Raw genomic sequence first — 19,290 nt, 5'->3', positions numbered from 1 at the left:
GAGCAAACTCAAGATTCGGTTCTACTTAATAACATAAAGTCATTACTTGACAGAAACCGCTTGGAACAATAGTAAATGGTAAAAGTGGCTAAGAGCTGATCACTAAAAGTCTTCTTCATGGCAAGTTGAAGAAAAGAGTGTTGTCTACTTCTACTTGACATCGAATAATTTTTTTTATTTTTCTTAATAAGGCCCCCACCAAATATTAAATTCACATAATTTGGAACTTAAATCTGCTTTATCTAACAAAAAATCTTATCTGCCATCTCATTCAAATAATTCATTTAAGAATCATTTAGATGATCGCAAAAAATTATGAAAATTGCTTTAACAAAAGACCAAATATATTTGATAGTGGCTTCTCTTGTTGAAATTATGAAAAACTTTGCTTTAACGAAAGACCAAATTCTGATTGTTACACACACTAACCAAAATCCATGAGAAAATCTGCCAAGCACAACAAATTTAGAGGTCCTCATAGGTCACAACTTATGACTACATGATACATTTCACAAAAAGGAGCCTTTGGTCCTCACTACGTACTCCCCTTTTAGAGAAAACTTTTTATCCCAATGATACAGTAAGTCAGTATCATATGACACTTTATAAATACTTTGAAAGGCTTGGAGATAAACATATGGCCAATAAGAGAGAGCTTGGAGATAAATGACTTTCCATTCTTTTCACCCTTATCCCATGTCAGTGTTTTCTGTTATGACCCTTATGATTTGATAAGGCTTACAAAACTATGCAGATATAGATCTAGTGCTAGCTATCTTAGTCATCTCTGTCAGCATTAATCTAATCAGTGTCATGTAAAAGATGCCCACTAAACCAATCCTTCTCCCCTAACATCTTCATCTTTGCTTTCCCAAGTGAGCAACCATAACTAACAAGTTTTCACAAAAGAAGGTAGTTTTCTAACTATAAGGAATGAAAAGAGAGTAGCACATTCAACAAGTTGCACAATTTTTGTATACACACTTTGTCCACATGAATAACTCCCCCATCAACTAACTTATCACCTTACCTGCAATGTGGGGCCTTTAATCTCTCTATTTATACCAACTGCAAAGCCACACTCTTCCATACACACCACCTACTTCCCAATTCAGTGTCCCACCCTGCATTTAAGCAGAGTGACTCCAATATTTGCTTCAATGCCATCTTATTCCATCTTCCTCTTCATGGCTCCTCTTTTGTACCTCATTCTCTCTTTGATGATTGCTTCAATCAGTGCTCAGGGTCCACCCTCACCAGGCTACAGCCCAAGTTCCAAAATTAACTCCATAACCTTTGATCAAGGCTTTAGGAACCGCTGGGGTCCTCAGCATCAGAAAGTAGACCAGGACACATTAACAATCTGGCTTGATAGTAGCTCAGGTCTTATAATTAGTCCTCAATTGTTGTCCCATTTGTTCTTAATGCAGCCCTTAATGCTTCTTTATTGTCTAATTGGTTTTGTCTTAGTTTTATTGTCTCAATTATAAGCTCACTTACTTATTCTTTATTAAATATAGGAAGTGGGTTCAAGTCATTACAAACATATCGATCAGGGTACTTTGGTGCAGCCATCAAGCTCCAATCCGGTTATACTGCAGGAGTCATTACATCACTCTATGTGAGCATTACATTAAATTACATAATTTACATTTCATTAGCTTAGTTTTAAAGATTAATTCTTTATGGACATTAACTCTTTGTTGTTCCTCTATTGGTGAATGTTAGCTTTCGAACAATGAAGACTACCCTGGGAACCATGATGAAATCGACATTGAGTTCCTTGGAACTACACCAGATAAGCCATATACTTTGCAGACGAATGTATATGTCAAAGGAAGTGGAGATGGAAATATTATTGGAAGAGAGTTGAGGTTTCATCTCTGGTTTGATCCTACACAAGATTATCACAACTATGCTATAGTGTGGAATCCTAGTGAGATAATGTAATTATTAGCACTTTCTTTTCCCCTTGTGCTAGAATAGTAACAATTTCACATGCTAAAAAATTATACCATAATATAAGGCGTTATGGATTTTTCTACAATTATTAATCATGCATACATATTTCAACACAAGATTAATGATGTATATTTCCTTTTTTTAAAAGGTAACGATACTTTCACGTCCACTCTCATGTTTTAAATCTGGACATTTTCTTTTTACTTTTTTGAAAAATGTACATCAAAGTATCAATTTTGGAAATTGTGTAAAATAATAGATGCAAAATGAGTGTAACGGTTATTTTCCTTTTAATATATGCATGTGTCTTTCATGAAAGAGATGTATGTATTCTTTTTTTTTTTTCTTTTCTTTTTTTTGCATATATTTTCAGCTAACATTAATTTGTCTTTATGATTTACAGTTTCCTAGTGGATGATGTGCCAATTAGGAGGTATCCAAGAAAAAGTGATGCTACATTTCCATTAAGGCCAATGTATTTGTACGGTTCAATTTGGGATGCGTCACCCTGGGCAACTGAGGATGGAAAATACAAAGCTGATTATCAGTACCAACCCTTCACTGGTAAATACACAAATTTCAAACTAGGCGGCTGCACTGCCAATGGACCCGCCTCATGCCGCCCGCCCTCTGCCTCGCCATCTAGCTCCAGCGGCCTAAGCGGACAGCAGTACTCGGCCATGGAATGGGTCCAGAAAAATTATTTGGTTTACAACTACTGTCAGGATCCAAAAAGAGACCACACCCTTATACCTGAGTGTTAGGGAACTAAGAATTGGATCTTTTTCAAATGAAGATGATCCTTTTTCAAGTACTAGAGTGTTAGTGTGTGACTAAATTAATTTTTTATCTTTTTAAGTATGTTACAATTTGTGAACACACAGTTATTTCAATTGTCAAAAGCTTGTTTAGGGGGGTCCTTGAGATGGGTCCAACTTACTAAAAGAGTAGTTGAGCGTCCAAGCCCCCCAAGATTTGCAGTGTATTATTGTTTATGTTGTACTATTGATTTGGTTGTATTATTGTTGGAATAAATTATTTAGTGATGAGTGCTTTATAAAGAAATATATAGATATGTTTGACTTGATATAGAGAGTGATGGGTGTTTGATTGTTTGCATTTGGTTTGCCTTCACAGCATGCAAACTATAGAGCAATTTTGCAGCTAGCTCGCTCGTGAATTTCGTTGTCTTTACCTATGTTGGAATTTGGTCGATCACATGTGAACTAGGATTGGACCACAAAATCATTCTTTGTTCCTCACCTGTGAGCAATCCAAATAGCACTTCACATATTCTCAAAAAAAAAAAAAAAAAAACAAAAACAAATAGAACTTCACATTGGATCCTAGGAATTCCGAGGCTTCAACAAAGGTAATGTGACAGGGCTTAATAGTATCGAGGTAGGTTTCAAATTACAACCAAAACAAAGAAAAAGATTGAGTAGGCATATCATTTTTAGGAAGGTTTGATTTATTATATACCTAAAAATCTAAAGATTTATTGTTGAAATTGAAAGTATAAGTGTATAACAATCACATACCTGTCAAAATCGAAAGGTAATATTTATAAAGATTAATCTTTATTTTATAATATTAGTAAATTTCATATGCACCAAGTAATTCATGAATTTAGTCTGCAATATATATTAAAAAAAAAAATCGATAGAAATGAAGAATTCACTAACTAAACAGAAACAAAAGTCTCATGACAACGCATGTAATCATAGGTCGAAATCAAACACATTTAAATGTTCACAAGGGGATAGTGAAAATAAACAATACCAATTCTAGCTAAGGCATCTACACACCTATTCACTTTCCTATAGCGTTGGGTTTTGCCGCATTGGCCCCAACTAAAAAATTCGGATCCTATAACACTAAAATCCATCTGCCAATGGCATATACTGCTCTTCTTAAATCTTAGGCCAACCCCCACATTTAAAAAATAAAAAATAAAAAAAAATCTTAAGCCTATCTACTGGCTAGAAATAGCAATATATACATGTGCTTCCTCATAAGGCATATATTTACTTTTATATAATCTGTGAAAGCGTGTTCTAATATAGTAAATTTTCAATTGTAACTTTCAGGGCACGAGCTAAATGCAGTTTCCATATCTCACACGCAATTCTGAAGTAGGGCTTAAACATAGACTTGAAAGAAAGCTCTACTAGAACTAGCTTTTATTACTTCTAAAAATAGCCGTAATTACTAATTACCACTTAGAGAAACACCTCATATATGAACTTTTTAGAGTGTGTGGCAAATCATAGATTTAAGTTATTCTGCTTCTCTTTCTCAACCAAAAAAAAAAAAAAAAGAGGTTAGTCTGCTTCTGAATCAATCTTAAAATAAAAACTATAGCTTAACTTTGAAAAAGTTTTAGTTTGTCTACAATTTGTTTAAATAATTCATAATAGAGTTTTAGTCTTTTTATTAAACATGTAACTCTAATTATCAAAATAAAAATGATAAATTGAGAATCAGGTATATATTTTACATAATTTGATGAACACAATTTAAAATTGATCATAGTGTCTATGGTTTACTTCTTCCTCTTCTTTTTTTTTTTTTTTTTTTTTAGGTTCTTTTCTGTGATTAGAAATATTTATTTAATTAAATAATCTCACCCCCTCCCAACTTGGGGTCCGCTGGAACCTGTCCCCTCAACCCTCCAAGCCTTATAGCTTGGGGAAGTACCAACTTGCCCAACATGGGTGGTGTCTATGGTTTACTTAATCTTGTGATTTGCCAAATATTATGTTAAACAGGTCCTTTTTTTTTTTTTTGGTTCAAGCCGTGATTGTTGACTTTCTCCCGTAAACAGTGCACTAACGGGACTCACAAACTTCATTTTTTAGCAACTTTTTCATTAAAAGTGGGTCTCACGGTATTATTCATAAATTTAAAAATTATTTTACTACAATGTTTTCAATTTTCAGCTGTATCCAAACGGACCCTAGATATCTTTTATATGTCAATTCTTAAATACATAATTAAAAATTTATTTATTATATTATTCATGAAACATCAATTACATTACATTCATTGTTTAGTCATTTGTAAGTTTTCTAAAATAAAATTGATAATAACTTTTACATTCTCTAAGAAAAAAAGAGCTACATGAAACTCCAGTCAAATATAATGACAGATTTTGTGAGACAAATTTCGCATACAAATAGTAACACTAGATCACATTGGATGCTCGGTTTATGCGTTTTGTTTTCACTAGAACAAAACTAAAGCACCGCGTGAATCGAAAACCCTGAAATGTCGTGCACTAAGGGCCATGTAGGGTATCTATAGGATTCACACTTTCACAGTATAGTCCAAAAAAATATAAGTTGTACATGGCACAAGATTAGATAGTATATCTACTACCTGTTATTTCAATTGCTCTTTTTTCCTCCCTAGAATTTCAATCCGAAACCTGTGAATGATCAGAATATTTTAGTTTGTCCAATTCCTCATCCAAATATCCAATCAGAGCATACTATAACAAGGTCACAAGAAATGAAAATTAGGGATTCAAGAAGCTGTTGGCATGGAAGGATTAGCTATGAATAGTTTTGCAACTTTGTATGTTAAATCAAAAAAATAACATCCTTGTTTTTGTACTATACATTGATTGATTGAGATAGAAGTAGTACTTTTATGACACCATAAGAGTCATGATCATATAGTAGTACTTTTATGGCTGCCATGTTAGACTTTTCAAGGGTCACGGACCAAGGAAAATATGCTATCCAATAGATCCTCTAAAATGTGCTTAGAAGTGTAATTTGAACGAACTCCTTTGTTTTCTTACCCTTTAGATGGACCTTTATGCACTTGCCTGAAAAAAGAGATAGTCATTACTACTTTTTCCAGAAATCTAGATGAAGCTATCAAAAATGCATGCATATCCAATTTTTCTTCTAGAGAAAGAAAGGATCATCAAGAAAATGAAATAAATATGTCATATAGATAAGTCACTGGATGCCAAACAAAAGATGAATATTTAGCCATCAATCATGCAAAGCAAAATTAGGCAGGATATGCCTAAGTAAATAGTTATGAGTAAGCGTATATGACCTTCATTCCAACTTTATTATTCTCTAATATTATTAAAATATTATGAAGCTTTTATGACTAAATGTTTGATTTTTCTCAAGCTAGACTCTACCTTTTCTTGCGAAAATAAATTAGTACAATTTTCTGACTTAGATGATAATCTTCAACGTTTCCCACAACATTTGAAATTAGAGAAACATAGCTTTTAAGGGAGGGACCATGCATTAGAACTGTTTAAGATCAGGAAAAGACATCACTAAGGGAATAAATTTGTAAAATCCTAAAATGTCCACGAACAAACAAATGTTTTGGTAAATTAAGAATCCCACAAGAAAATTGTTTGCTTTAATGTGATGTGAAAAAAACATACTGATGAAAATTCAAAGACTCTATGGATCATCCATACTGGCCCATGAGATGTTTTAACATTTCTTCAATTTGGAGGCCCATTTTGACATTTAGCTTGTTTTTGTGCTTAGAAGATTGCCCAAAACAATTCTCATAACTGCAAGCCTATTACTCAACAAGAACTACAAAGCCCATAAATTTGTTTCTCAAACCAAGTCCATGATTGTTATTTGGAAAACATGCTTTTAAACTTTTCCAATGAAAACAGAAAACCAAAAATATTGTTTGTCAATCTAAAAAAAAAAACATTAATAAAAAATATGCATATTATTATAATTTTATATAATGCACACATTAGTTGTACAGGACATGTATTAAAATTTATAATGTTTTTTTGCAAATGAACGATCTCAATCGCTCCATACTGTTTGGCGCTTGGAAGTTGGAAGAAATTAGAAAATTAAGAAATCGTTGAATAAATTAGCTATATATATTATTTTATTCAAAGCAATTATCAAATCCGACCTTAGCTCAGTTGGTAGAGCGGAGGACTGTAGTTGGCAATAACAGCTGATCCTTAGGTCACTGGTTCGAATCCGGTAGGTCGGACTGTTTTTTTTCTATTTCTTTTTTCCCCCACTTTCATTATTCACTCAGAGCCATTGGTGTTTCGTGCAAATATTATCTTTAGCCCTGATTGTTAAATCTTACAAGAAGTCCAAATGCGAACCAAATTTGTAAAAAATAGTGAAAGTGATTCAAGAGAATTGAAAGTCTGAAAAGGTAAACAAAAAGAGTTGGTGAAATTCTGTGTGGGGACCCACTCAAACTCAATCAACTTTACTATACCCCCAAACATTTTGGTCAAGCTTTCAGAGGTTTTCCCCCAACCTTTTTTTAACAAGTCATCCTGATGACCACGTCAAGAGAATTATGATGAGTGATGGAATCAGAGATCCATTCAACTACTCATGCTTTTCCACTTGTTTTTTTTTTTATGTACGAATTCTCATGTGTCTTTCTTGTGACCCTCCCAAGAAAAATGTGGTGCTTTATATAAAAATATAATATCGTACTGCCCAACCTAGCTACTATATATGGATTATTTTATTTGCTTCCCTCCCTAATATATGCATTGTGGATAAATAAAGGACCTCTCTTTTGATGCACATGATTGGTGATGCAAAAATCCTTACGGAAATCCTTTAGAAACGTTTTTTTTTTTCATGTATGTTAATAAGGCAATTATGTAGGTTATACCCTTGTTAGATATGCTAAACATGTTACAAGTTCTTTTGTGTAGATAGAGAATCAGTGTTACTCTAAATCTTAACATTGTAATTTTAGTCGATATGATTGCATTTTCTCTCATTCTCAAAATAAAATTGATGATACACGAAAATCAATAGACTAGAATGCTTCGAGCTATGGTGATGACTTTTTGGTCCTGAAAAGAAAAGAAAGAACTGTCAAGGATGATTGGTATAACCAGGCCAAGAACCCTCCGACGGTTAAGTCAGTTTTCTCTCTAGAACACAAGGAATGGAAAATAGTGAATAGTTGGACTTACCTTGGGTGAATAGGATATGTTCTTTTTATAGAGAGTTAGAAGTAGGTCTACTTTTTCGGGTCCACCACAATCATGGGTGATGTGAGTGGTTAATGGAGGAAATGGGAAACGTGGAGCGGATTATGGGGAATTCTTCCCATGTTTTAGGAGTAGTGCATCATGGTATGATTACATGGAGTCTTATGAGAAGTTTTCTTGTAGAATTCACTATCTTCTGGTCGTCCATACCCTTGTGTCAGTCTTGGACGACCATCATGAGATTGAATGGTCTTGTTATTAATGGACGAGTACCGGTCATATACATGATGCCATTGTTGGGCCTCTCTCCTCTTAAGGTTTTCTAGGTGCAATCAAGCTATGGACATGATTTGATTGTCTAGATGACCACTATAGAAGAATCTTGTAAACTTGAGCCCCCATCAAAAATAATAATAATAATGAAATTAAACCTCCCATATATATTGCTTTCACAAAAAAAAAAAAAAAAAAAAAAAAAAAACCCACCTATATATTATAAAAGAAACATGGATACTAAATATAAAAAAGTAGTGTTCAAATAAAGTTACTTTTACACTACTCTTATAAAAAATATTATGCCCTATTCGTTTCAATAAATAAAAAATTATGTAAAGATGATTTTCTACATTTTTCTATATTTGATAGTGTGAAAAAATAAGTCAAAGGAAAACTATGTCTTAATTGAGTTCAGCTTACCTTCAGTAGCAATTTAACTTAAGACATTGTCCCTTCATCCACTTTCTTAACAAGCGATAGAGATTTAAGTGTTACACACTGGTCATTTATTCTTGGTTTGAAACTAACGAGGTGTGTTAAGCTTAAATTTCTACCACGGGTTAAGTGAAGTGGTAGGTGTGTTAAGCATAAATCTCAACTACTGGTTAAGAAGGTAAATGAAGTGGTAGTGTCCTATTAAAATAAAGAGTCATATTAATAGATGTCTATTGTTATTTTAGGAAAGTTTTAACACCACTTTTATGAAAAATATAGAAAGTCATTAAAAAAATAATTACTTTATCATTTTTTCATAAAATATTTTTTAAATTATTTTCTAAATTATTACTCTTAGACATCCGTTATCTTTTCCCTAAAATAAAAGGAGATCTCTTGTTGCTAAACATGAGATAAAATTGTTTTCCATTAAAATTTTCCAAAAAATAACTCTATCTCATACGAATTGAAATAAAGAAAACAACTCTATTTCACGTGAAATTAAATAAAGAAAGCGAAGAAATAATTTTCCAACTCATTTTAAGGTTGCTACTAAACAAAAATAAATAAATTTTTTTTTTAAAAAAAGAGATGGTTGTCCAAAATATGCTTTTGAAAAATGATTCATTTTTCATGTTAATGTCAACAGACAAAAGATAAATAAAGCTAAGTTTTCTTTTTTTCTTTTTTTGTCTTGAAAAAAAAACAGAACAGGTTCGTAGCTGTTGTCAATGCTATAAAACTGGTTTGGATTTTGGAATATCACATGTAGTGATATAGCACATTGTTTTCAAAATCAAAGGGCCCGTTTGTTGGATTTAAATAACTGTTTTCAATAAACAAACGGGCCCTTTGATTTTGAAAACATTGACAACAGCTACAATCCTGTTTTAAATAACTGTTTTCAAATTTTTTAGAAAACGTATAAAATTATATGCAATATTGATTAGAAACTGAAAACATATTTTTAAACTTGCCTTCTATAATCACGCTGTGGAGCTAACATTAGAAACAAAAGAACAATGATTGGACCCAATAACTCTTTTTTTTTTTTTTTTTTAACGAATAGGGACCCAAGAACTCTTTTATCCAAAAGCCAGAATAGACATCAATTAAAAATGATGCCAAGTAATGAAGAACCCATTCTATTGTCCGTATACAATACATTCAGTCACAGTGTGAGTCGTTTATCTTCGTCGGATTCCTAGCTCATCCCGTGACCAGTGGGTCACTCACTGACACCACCACTATCGTACCGTCCCACAAATAACAATTTTTAACCATTTAAAGCTTATCTGACACATCTTAGCTGTCCTCACTGCTTCGTCTTTTAAATCTGTCTCCCTTCTCTCCTAAATCCTACTGCCCCCATCTCATCTTTCCCGATATTTCAAAAAATAATCACTTCTTTCTTTTCATGGACCCAACCCCACTTTTACAAAAACTTTCTAAAAAAAAATAATATATATATATATATATATAATTCAAACACCAACAGTATAATTTGAATTAGTCCAACACATTCAAAAGCATAAATTAAAAATTTCTACCAATATCAATGCAATTATTATAAAATTTTATTCTTTCTTTTGTGATATGCTCACACCTTATTAAGTACTTGACCAAATACAATTTCTCTATTACATGATCAAAGTAAATAAAAATTCAGAATTATATATACAACAAAATAATTAGTGGGAACTTGCATGAAGCACCCATCTATATAGTAATATTACATACCTTATTATTTTATACCCAATAGAAAAAATTCAAAAACAAATTAGCGGGATCTTGCATGAAGAACCCATCTATATAGTAATATTATATACCCAATATAAAAAAATTAAAAAAAAAATCAAAATTCTCTCTCTTCCACATTTACAGTGTAAAATTTTGTATTTTTCTCGGACACCACATAGCCATCCAATCCTAGCTCGCCACCTCTTCATCAAAACTCCACAATGCCATAAATTTTTTCCCCAAATCTTTAAATCTCTGCACCAGATGGGTCCCAATCCACGTAAAAAAAAAAAAAATTCCCCCACCTCCTCAGGGAAATAATTATATAAGTCCAGCTGTGCTCCATTATTATTTTTGCATGTAAGCGCATCCACGATACAAAAAGCCAATTCAATTAGCTGGCAACTTCGAATCTCCACCCACCCAATTAAAAAAAAGCCAGCCACGCCACGTGTCGCGATCCCACTAGCTGGAAACCCTCGAAGCTCGACTACTACTCTCATGCGACCTGTCCATCTTCCCAGCCAAAGCTAGCAACACCTGCCACGTGGCGTCACCTTCTTGGACCTGATTGTTGAACAGTAGGGCCCGCCTGTTCCGTTGGTCCCACAAGTTCTTTTGTATGGTGCTAAGGTTGGTTGCCGCCACGTGTTCGAGAATCGTTCCCAAATTTCCCACGTCCCTCTCCGCCACCGTGAGTGATATCTCCGCCCAGTTCACGGCGGAGGGGAAGGGCAAACGGATGCCATCAGCTATTATTACCGGCACGCAACCCAACACAACGGACTCAACCAGCCTCGGACTCCACGGGGCCCACCCCAACGGACATAAACAAAACACAGACCGTACGATTTCTGACTGGTAACCGGCAAATCTATGCCTCCTTAGATAAAACCTCCTGTCACTATTGAATTTCCTCCAAATCACCGTCCTCACACGCCTAGCCAAAACAAAAAAACACAAGAGTCAAATTAGACAACGTAATAAACAACACCCACGAGGGTAATTTAGTCAAAACCAGACATAAAACACATGATTACAAGTTTGATTAGAGAAAATAATGAATGAATCAATGAAATCAATTACTTGCTGTAAAATCGACCGCTGATATTTTTTGGGTGGACTTCCATTTTGCCCCTGAAGAACACGAAAATATTTCTCCGACCAGTCACCGGAAAATTCTCTAAGGTTGTCCGTACACTTTCCGGCGGAATATAAGGTGGGATTAACACATTCTCAACTTCCTGACATGGGTGCTTGTATTTGACACCAAACGTTTGCAATATGATCGAGTTTTTTAGGAACCCAGGTATCCCATCAGCAACTGCCACGTTTTCCTTCAAAGTAGATAAAACAGAACCAAAACATGTTTTAGAAACACATAAAACAAAGAGAGATTAAAAGGGTTGTTTTGGTTTTCTTTGGATATGGATTTACCATGGCATGGAAACAAGCTCCGTAGTCATGGGAAGCGACGAAGACGTGGTCAAAGCCTTGGGTCCGATTCCAAAATGGGTACTCTGATGAGATGAGTTGGATAGCTGAGGAGATTAGAGTCCTGGCGTGACCAATGGCTGGGAAGCCATTGATGGTGCTGAAATTGCAGGACACGTAGACGGGTACGAAGAAAAAATGGGCTTCGTAAGGATCAAAGGTCCTCACATCGCTGTTTAACAAAGCTCTGTGTATGGCAACCTCCGAGGCAAACAAGTGCTTGGTACACCTTTCGTTTGTGAGCCAATCCGTGTTGTAATTTGGTGGTAACTCGTACACGAAAATCTTCAAGTCCTTCAATAACCCTGTTGAAAAAAAGATCAAAAAAGTAAATAAAGATGTCAACTTTTGATTAAGTTGGCAATAAAGGTTGAAACTTTTGAGCTAGAATGTGAGAAAGAAACAAAAAAAAAAAAATGATTGAACTTTGAACCTTGATCGTCTGTGGATTCTTGGAGATGAGAAGCGTTTGTGGACTCGAAAAGAGCACGAGAGGCGAGGATGGTTTTGGCGTTTGAGACACGGGTTTTGGTTAGAGAGGTAGGTTTGTTGGTGATGAAATAGGAGCTGAAGAGGTACAGAGACAGAGAAAGCCAGAGAAACCATTTGTAGTATTTGAAAAAACAGCTCTTTTCTTGGACTCTGCCATTTTTGGCGTGCAATAGTCTCATTTTCAGATAGAACCCCCTCTTCTCCTTTGAGGGCACCTTCTTCTCCACCATCCCATTTAAATTAAAAAACCATAGATTAAGTTTAAGTGGTTGGGATAAAGCTTTCGGTTCTTGGTCTGGCGATGAAGTGGAGACTAAGGAATAGAGATTGAAGAAGATATGATGAGTTTGTTGGCACTTCGTTTTTGCAACCAACAATAAACGAAAAAATATAATAAAAATTGGGTTTGGACCAAATTTGTTAGTACATCTTTTCGGTTTATGGGGTTGGTTCAGTTCTGGTGAATAGAAAAATACATAGAACTGTTCTGGCAAGAGAGAGAGAGAGAGAGAGAGAGTGGGGGTTGCAGGGATTCACATGGTGATGGAGCGGAATGGACAGCCGCGAAGGTCTCGGTTTCTATGCTTGGGTTTGGTCCTTTTCAGAATTTTGACGACTTCAATGACCAAAACACCCTTGTTGGGTTTCCTACTAGTTTGAGCTGTATGTGAGAGAGTATTTTGTTTGGTAAATTAAGAGTAATTTACTTCTGCAATATTTACCGTAATTTGTTCGCGTGACAAATTATAAATGATAAATTTATAAATTTAAATAAATTCATAATTTTTACTTTATTATTTATAACTTATTATCACAGGAGCAAGTTGCAGTAAACGGTAGGAGAAAAGTTGTGATCTTCGGATTTTTCATAAATAAAACGATTGTTCACTTGTATTATCAGATAAGATTTGTCCTAAAACAGTGATTGAATCCATGTAAGTGTAAAACATCATGATCAGCATCTATGTGACTTTTATTAATGAAAAGGAATAATATTTATATAGGGAGGTGTGTCCAGCTGGGTTATACTTATGAGGTTGTTGAAGACCTTAAATTGCATTTGATGCACTGTTGGATTCTTCTTCATTCTTCAAAGCTAAGGCATAGCAACATGCTCCTATGTCGCATAGTGTAAAATGTTTGTTGGGTGGTCGTAGATATTAATAGTGGTCTTAATTCTTGAAGGGACAAAAATCAGTTGAGGATAAGGGCAATGTTGGAATAGAATATATGGGGTGACAAAAGTTTGACAATGTGGCCAGACAGCCAGTGGAATTTTTTTTTTCGGTGTGAAAAAAGGGGCACTTTGGGCTTCTTAAAATGCTTATTTATGAAAGCCTGGCTAAAAATATATGATTAATATTCAGAGAGAATAAATAATTATGCGCCTAAAATATGTTTAAGATCCCACAAATTGAATCATCCTATTCTTTCTTGTTTTTATTTAAATAAATGACATATGTTTCATATTTAACTAGGATTTTCTTTTTTATCCAAAAAAAATTATGATTTTTATAGAAGATTTAAACCAATAATGTCTGCTTTTGATAATAACCTTTTATTATTAGATCAAGATACCAATCGATATATTTAACTAGGATTCAATTGAAGGAAATCATTTCCTATTTAAATTTACTTTTATATTAACACTAAGAGTTATACCAAGACCTTTGCAACTTAATGTTTATTTCTTAAGACGTTCAAGATTTTAATTTTAATCTCCCAACTATCCAAATATTAGGGGATGGCTAATAATGGTTACGAGTTACAACCACAGCCTATTGATGAGGATTGTACTGCAATGTGCCCTAATTAATAGTTTGCACCACGTATACAAAAATATGGGTTGGGGCATATTAAAATGCAAGTAGCTTAAGTTAGTGATGGTTGAATTGAAGTCGAATACAAGTGGACCACGTAAATGACGTAATTATACCACCCCTAGTGGTTGTTAATCCAGCTATTGATAAGCCACAACAAACTTTTTATATGTTTTTTTAATAGGAAAAGTTAACGGATTTCCTGAAATCATTGGTTTAGAAAATAATTTTAGAAATTTTTATAAAAAAAAAAAAAAAAAAAACTAATTTTTAACGGTTTTTTATTTTTCTCATAAAAATGTATTTAATTTTTTCCTAAAATAGAATATTAACGTAGTAAATGCTCTTAGAGCACCTATTAATCGGACATTTTTTTACATTGAAGAAATTTTAGACATACTAAAGATAACTTGATAAGTAACTAATACTTTAAATACATGTTTAATTTTGGGCAATTGGATGTCTTTTTAAGTAATTGGTAACCTTTTTCTAGCATCTCTAGTAATTGAAGAGGCAGTTTGGTCACAAAATATAGAGATAGTATGAAAACAATCCAAACTCCTATTATATTATTTGTAGGTTTTAATTACTTAAATTAGTAAAGTAGAATATCATCGAAAAAAAAATTGGTATTCAAATCCCACTAACTCAAAAATAAAAAAAATCAAAATAAAAAATCAATTGATGTGTTGATTTGATAATAGAAAACAATTATATCACAAAACTAACCCTATAAGTTGAATTCTATTGTATCTGTCCAAAAATAAATAAATTATTTATGATCACTTTCTTGGAGTAAATAATAAATGAAAAATGATATTTTTGCATTTATCTCTCTCACATGGTAAAAACTTAATGAAAACAGTGGACTGCACCAGACTAAAGATATTCAATGTATAATATATACTATATATATGTCATACATACAAACATAATTACTTTACTGTCTCTGCGACAATAGAAGGGCTGACTTGAATCATTTGATCAATTAAGAGAAAGTCATTCAGTCTTCCATTGTGTCTAAGACTAAAGAGTCCCGTGCACGGCAAGAGTGCGTTCTCGCTTACTTTTATAGCACTATAAAATTACTTTAGTGTCATAATTTTTCATCTATTTGATTTATACTTCTTCTTTTTTTTTTTTTTAATAAAACTTGTATGTTTAAAATCACTAATATAATCAAAAGTGTCATAATGCTAACTACAAAAAAATAACAAATCTACTACATATGAATATATGATTTCAATATTATTTTGTTCATTTTTTTGAGCTTTTTATGAAACTTCTTACCGTATTAATAGTTTTAAATGCACAATTGTTGTAGGAAAACTTGTAAAGCTCAAATTATAATGAGTGAGAAAAAAAAAAAAAAAAACTTGTAAATCTCAAGAAAAAAACTGCTTATAATGGTCTAACTTTTAGGAAAAGAAGGTGAATGTGTACGTCTTTACAAAGGAATGGAATGAATTGGACAGTTGATATTTAAAAAATAAAAATAAAACCCTCAAATTTTGGATTTTGAAACTATGTAATTACATAATGGATCATATTTTTTTTTTTACACTTTTTAAGTTTTCATAAGGAGAATGTGAGGATACTATACATTCCATTTCCATTACTCTAAGACGTTGGTTTCTAAAAATAATTAAAAAAAAAAAAAAGTTCTTGACAGCTTGAGTTTAAGAGAAGTTATTTGTGATTATTTGGCTATTAGTAGAGGATTCTAAAATTCTAAAATTTAAAGATTTTTTTGCTTGAAATTTTAAAACAAAAATCTATAACGTTACATTCCATTTTCATTATCCTAAAATGTGGATTTTTTTTAAATTAAAAAAAAAAATTGAATACCAACAGGAGTCAGATTATCTTTCAGTTGTGTTTCTACTTAAACTTAGGATGTATGAGTGTTTTTAAACCACAAAATTATCTATCTTAAACAAGAAAGCCTCTTAAATAGTAGTACATAAATATACAAATATATATATACACATATCGAGTTATACTTATTATAGGATGTACTTATTAGCATTAAGGAAAATGTTAATGAGTGCCCTTAGAACACTGGTTAATAATCCATTTAAATAAAGTTTTTATGAGAAATGAAAAAAAAAATAATATTTTGACAATATTTTGATAATTAATAATATGGATGATATGGAAGCAGAGAAACAATGTTTGTTTTTCCAACAAAAAGCCCAATCTGAATCTTGACAAGATGGTAACAAAATTAGCAACTGAGTTCCTGCTTTGTGGTGCAAAATCAAATCGTAATATTCATATGGTGGTTAAGCAAGTCAGATGGGAAAAACCGGATTTGGGCTGGTTTAAACTCAATACAGACGGTGCAGCAAATGGCTCAGCAGGTAATGCAGCTGGTGGTGGTTTGATAAGGGATGACCGTGGCAATTGGGTGATGGGTTTTTCTAGGAAGATTGGAAGAGCTGACAGCTTTGTGGTTGAAATTTGGGCTCTCCGGGATGGTCTCCAGCTTTGCCGTCAACTGAACATTGGTGCTGTTGTGATTGAACTTGATGCAAAGTCGCTGGTGGACGTTCTAAATAATTCTTCATATTGCAATACTGTGATTTCTCCCCTGCTGGATGATTGTAAGCTCTTAATCGATCAATTCCCTCAGGTTCGTGTTGAGCATATTTTCCGGGAAGCCAACAAATGTGCGGATCGTTTAGCTAAGTTTGGTCTGGCTCAATCTTTGGTTTTTTCTGTTCATTCTTTTCCCCCTCTAGAGTTGATCCCTCTGTTTGAGGCTGACTCTTTGGGTGTTTACTGTAACAGGCTGTGTTCTGGTTCTTGTTTTTCCAGCTAGCTTTAATATAATTTCCTTTTGACCAAAAAAAAAAAAAAAAATATATATATATATATATATTTTTTGACAGCTTTTTCTATTTCTCATAAAAATAGAATCAAAACTTTCCTAAAATGAATTATGAATGAGTGTTCTAAGGGTATTCGTTAGCATGACCCTTTTTAGGTTCATGGGGAACTCTAAAGTTTCAAATAGTGATTCCGCCTATAATTTTCATCATACAAAAATGCTTTGATAATTATTTAAACAGTAATTGTTTCCAATGGGCACACAATCTTCTTAAAAAGTAAAAATACATACAATACAATACTCTATATCTAATTAATTAATTCTAGGTAGACAAAATAATTAGTGTTAGTTATATGCCAAAGTCATAACAGCTCAAAAGCGGTCCTTGCGGCCCTTGAAATTAATTATGGGTTGAATTTTCTATCACAAAAATGATATCATTGGAGGAATTATAAATTATTTGAGAGAATTATATATTTATATTTGGTTACATAAGCAATCATAATCAGGTTACTTCTTTTCTTTCTTTTTTTCCTTTTTTTTTTTTTTTTTTTTTTCGCTGAATAATCAGGTTACTTCCTTGAGCCGCAAAAGCCAAGACATCCACATTATATATTTGTGCGTGCATTAATTTGTTTATAACGAGTGGAAATGTGGAATACGTGTTAATTCAACTTAAGAGTAGTATTACTATTTTGGTGGAATGGTATGTAATCATACGCGTACTGTATTAATTAATAGCTATCACGGTGGGGGCCATAATTTATAGTTTTTATTTTATTTAAGTTTCATCTTATACTATTCGTTTTTTATAATAGTTATTTATCATCAAATCAAGACACTAATAAGTTTTTAGTGTAGACGGAGATTGAATTCTAAATATCTTATTCAACTATTAAATATTTTACCAGTTGAATTAATTGAAACCCACGAAGCCATAATTTATAGTAATTATTTGAGCTCTCAGTAAAATGTCTCTTTCTCTTGCTCATTAAGGAAGAAGGGCAAGCCAAAAATGAATGCAAAGTCACATTCGCACTTTGCGCATTAAAACAGTGAACTATAATTGTGATCTATTTGAGCATGACCAGGTCTTTATGGATTTGGTCGTGTTAATGGAGCACAAGTGTTTTGTGAATACTTGTGGTTCTTGAAGAATCCCTAAAGATTGTGAAAAGATATTGTTTCACGGAAAAGTATTGCTATTAAAGATAGACCAAGAACTTTGTTATCATTAAGATAAAAAGAGCTTATAAAGTATTGGAAAGGGGCCTGGAACAAAAAAGTAATGTTAAAATGAAGAGAAGTGACCAACAAAAAATAAAGGGGAAATTAGGAAAATAAAAAGTTACTATTTTTTGAGCTTTTTAAGTTTTCACAATCAGGACATGTTTGATTTATATCATTCTATTTCTAAAAAACAGTTTTCTATCTTTAGAATTACAACAAAAAACTATTTTAAGAAAAAACCAGTTGAGGTATCACGGTTCTTATTTGGCGATATAAACGTCTTTTTTTTAAAAAAAAATTAAAATTATTTAAAAAAAATCAAAACAATATCTAAAAAATCTACTTTTTATTTTATTTTATTTTCTGAAAACAGTTTTTAAACAATAATTTCTTAAAATACAATTAAAGGGAAGCCAGGCCATTGTTGCTAAGTGGATTCTCAAATTGAAGGTGAGGTTACAATTGGATCTTATGGAATCTTAAAAAATAAAAATAAAAATGGCCCACCTTTCATTTTCTAATTAACGTGTACAAAACCAAGTCATAATTCTTTATTGATTATTGGTTTCTATTGGCCAATCGGAAAGAAAGAAGTGTGCGGTTGGAGAATAGTTTCATCATGGCTTAAATCATGAAGCTTTGTTTGGAATTTTAGATTTGGGTTATCATTATCAAGGGGTCATATATATTGTGCATCATTATGCACTCTTGGCCTTTTGCAGACTTTGGAGGAGATAATAAAAGTCCTTCCCCTCTGTCAAGTCGTTACGGTGAAACCTGTTGGAAGAAATCAAAAGATGCCAAATTATTTAGAATTTTGTGGGTTTAAAGAGTGTGATCAAAGATCAAACTTTTGACAATTCAGGATTGCTTCTGTCTCTTTTCTCTTTTCATTTTTCTTTTTCTCTTTTTCATTTTGGCCCTAATAGGGATAGGATTGAAAACTTGAAATTCTTCAAATTCATTTTGTTATATATGTTTGGAAGAATAAAATTCATTTTTGTTAATGGAGTGGAATT

General features: G+C 32.8%; 2 protein-coding genes and 1 non-coding gene across 3 annotated transcripts; 2 read left to right on the top strand and 1 right to left on the bottom strand.

Moving 5' to 3' along the window:
• Positions 1 to 872: 872 nt before the first annotated feature.
• On the top strand, positions 873 to 3,049 carry LOC126723077 (probable xyloglucan endotransglucosylase/hydrolase protein 32). The gene is made up of 4 exons (XM_050426342.1): positions 873 to 1,383; positions 1,521 to 1,621; positions 1,729 to 1,946; positions 2,366 to 3,049. Exons 1-4 carry the CDS (start codon positions 1,161 to 1,163, stop codon positions 2,724 to 2,726), a joined length of 903 nt encoding a protein of 300 aa, XP_050282299.1. The 5' UTR covers positions 873 to 1,160; the 3' UTR covers positions 2,727 to 3,049.
• A 3,834-nt stretch (positions 3,050 to 6,883) lies between these two features.
• On the top strand, positions 6,884 to 6,972 carry TRNAY-GUA (transfer RNA tyrosine (anticodon GUA)). Its single transcript is given in 2 exon segments — positions 6,884 to 6,920; positions 6,937 to 6,972. It is a non-coding gene; the product is annotated as a tRNA-Tyr (tRNA).
• A 3,245-nt stretch (positions 6,973 to 10,217) lies between these two features.
• LOC126723074 (probable glucuronoxylan glucuronosyltransferase IRX7) lies at positions 10,218 to 12,958 on the bottom strand. Its single transcript, XM_050426328.1, has 4 exons — positions 12,330 to 12,958; positions 11,840 to 12,201; positions 11,489 to 11,739; positions 10,218 to 11,342 (listed from the first exon to the last, which is right to left on the bottom strand). Exons 1-4 carry the CDS (start codon positions 12,616 to 12,618, stop codon positions 10,868 to 10,870), a joined length of 1,377 nt encoding a protein of 458 aa, XP_050282285.1. The 5' UTR covers positions 12,619 to 12,958; the 3' UTR covers positions 10,218 to 10,867.
• Between the last annotated feature and the right edge of the window lie 6,332 nt (positions 12,959 to 19,290).

This window comes from Quercus robur, chromosome 1 (assembly GCF_932294415.1).
Source record: "Quercus robur chromosome 1, dhQueRobu3.1, whole genome shotgun sequence".
In the NCBI taxonomy this organism is placed as follows: domain Eukaryota; kingdom Viridiplantae; phylum Streptophyta; class Magnoliopsida; order Fagales; family Fagaceae; genus Quercus; species Quercus robur.
This window is presented reverse-complemented; position numbering and strand designations above follow the sequence as displayed.

What these genes read in the sequence shown, in the direction of transcription:
- LOC126723074 (XM_050426328.1), bottom strand. Translation starts at nt 12,618, where the DNA reads ATGGTGGAGAAGAAGGTGCCCTCAAAGGAGAAGAGGGGGTTCTATCTG. An exon ending in GAGCTTGTTTCCATGCCATG is followed by an intron (nt 11,740 to 11,839) that starts GTAAATCCATAT and finishes TCTACTTTGAAG; the next exon opens with GAAAACGTGGCAGTTGCTGA. An exon ending in AGCGGTCGATTTTACAGCAA is followed by an intron (nt 11,343 to 11,488) that starts GTAATTGATTTC and finishes TGTTTTGGCTAG; the next exon opens with GCGTGTGAGGACGGTGATTT.
- LOC126723077 (XM_050426342.1), top strand. Translation starts at nt 1,161, where the DNA reads ATGCCATCTTATTCCATCTTCCTCTTCATGGCTCCTCTTTTGTACCTC. An exon ending in GAGTCATTACATCACTCTAT is followed by an intron (nt 1,622 to 1,728) that starts GTGAGCATTACA and finishes GGTGAATGTTAG; the next exon opens with CTTTCGAACAATGAAGACTA. An exon ending in TGGAATCCTAGTGAGATAAT is followed by an intron (nt 1,947 to 2,365) that starts GTAATTATTAGC and finishes TATGATTTACAG; the next exon opens with TTTCCTAGTGGATGATGTGC.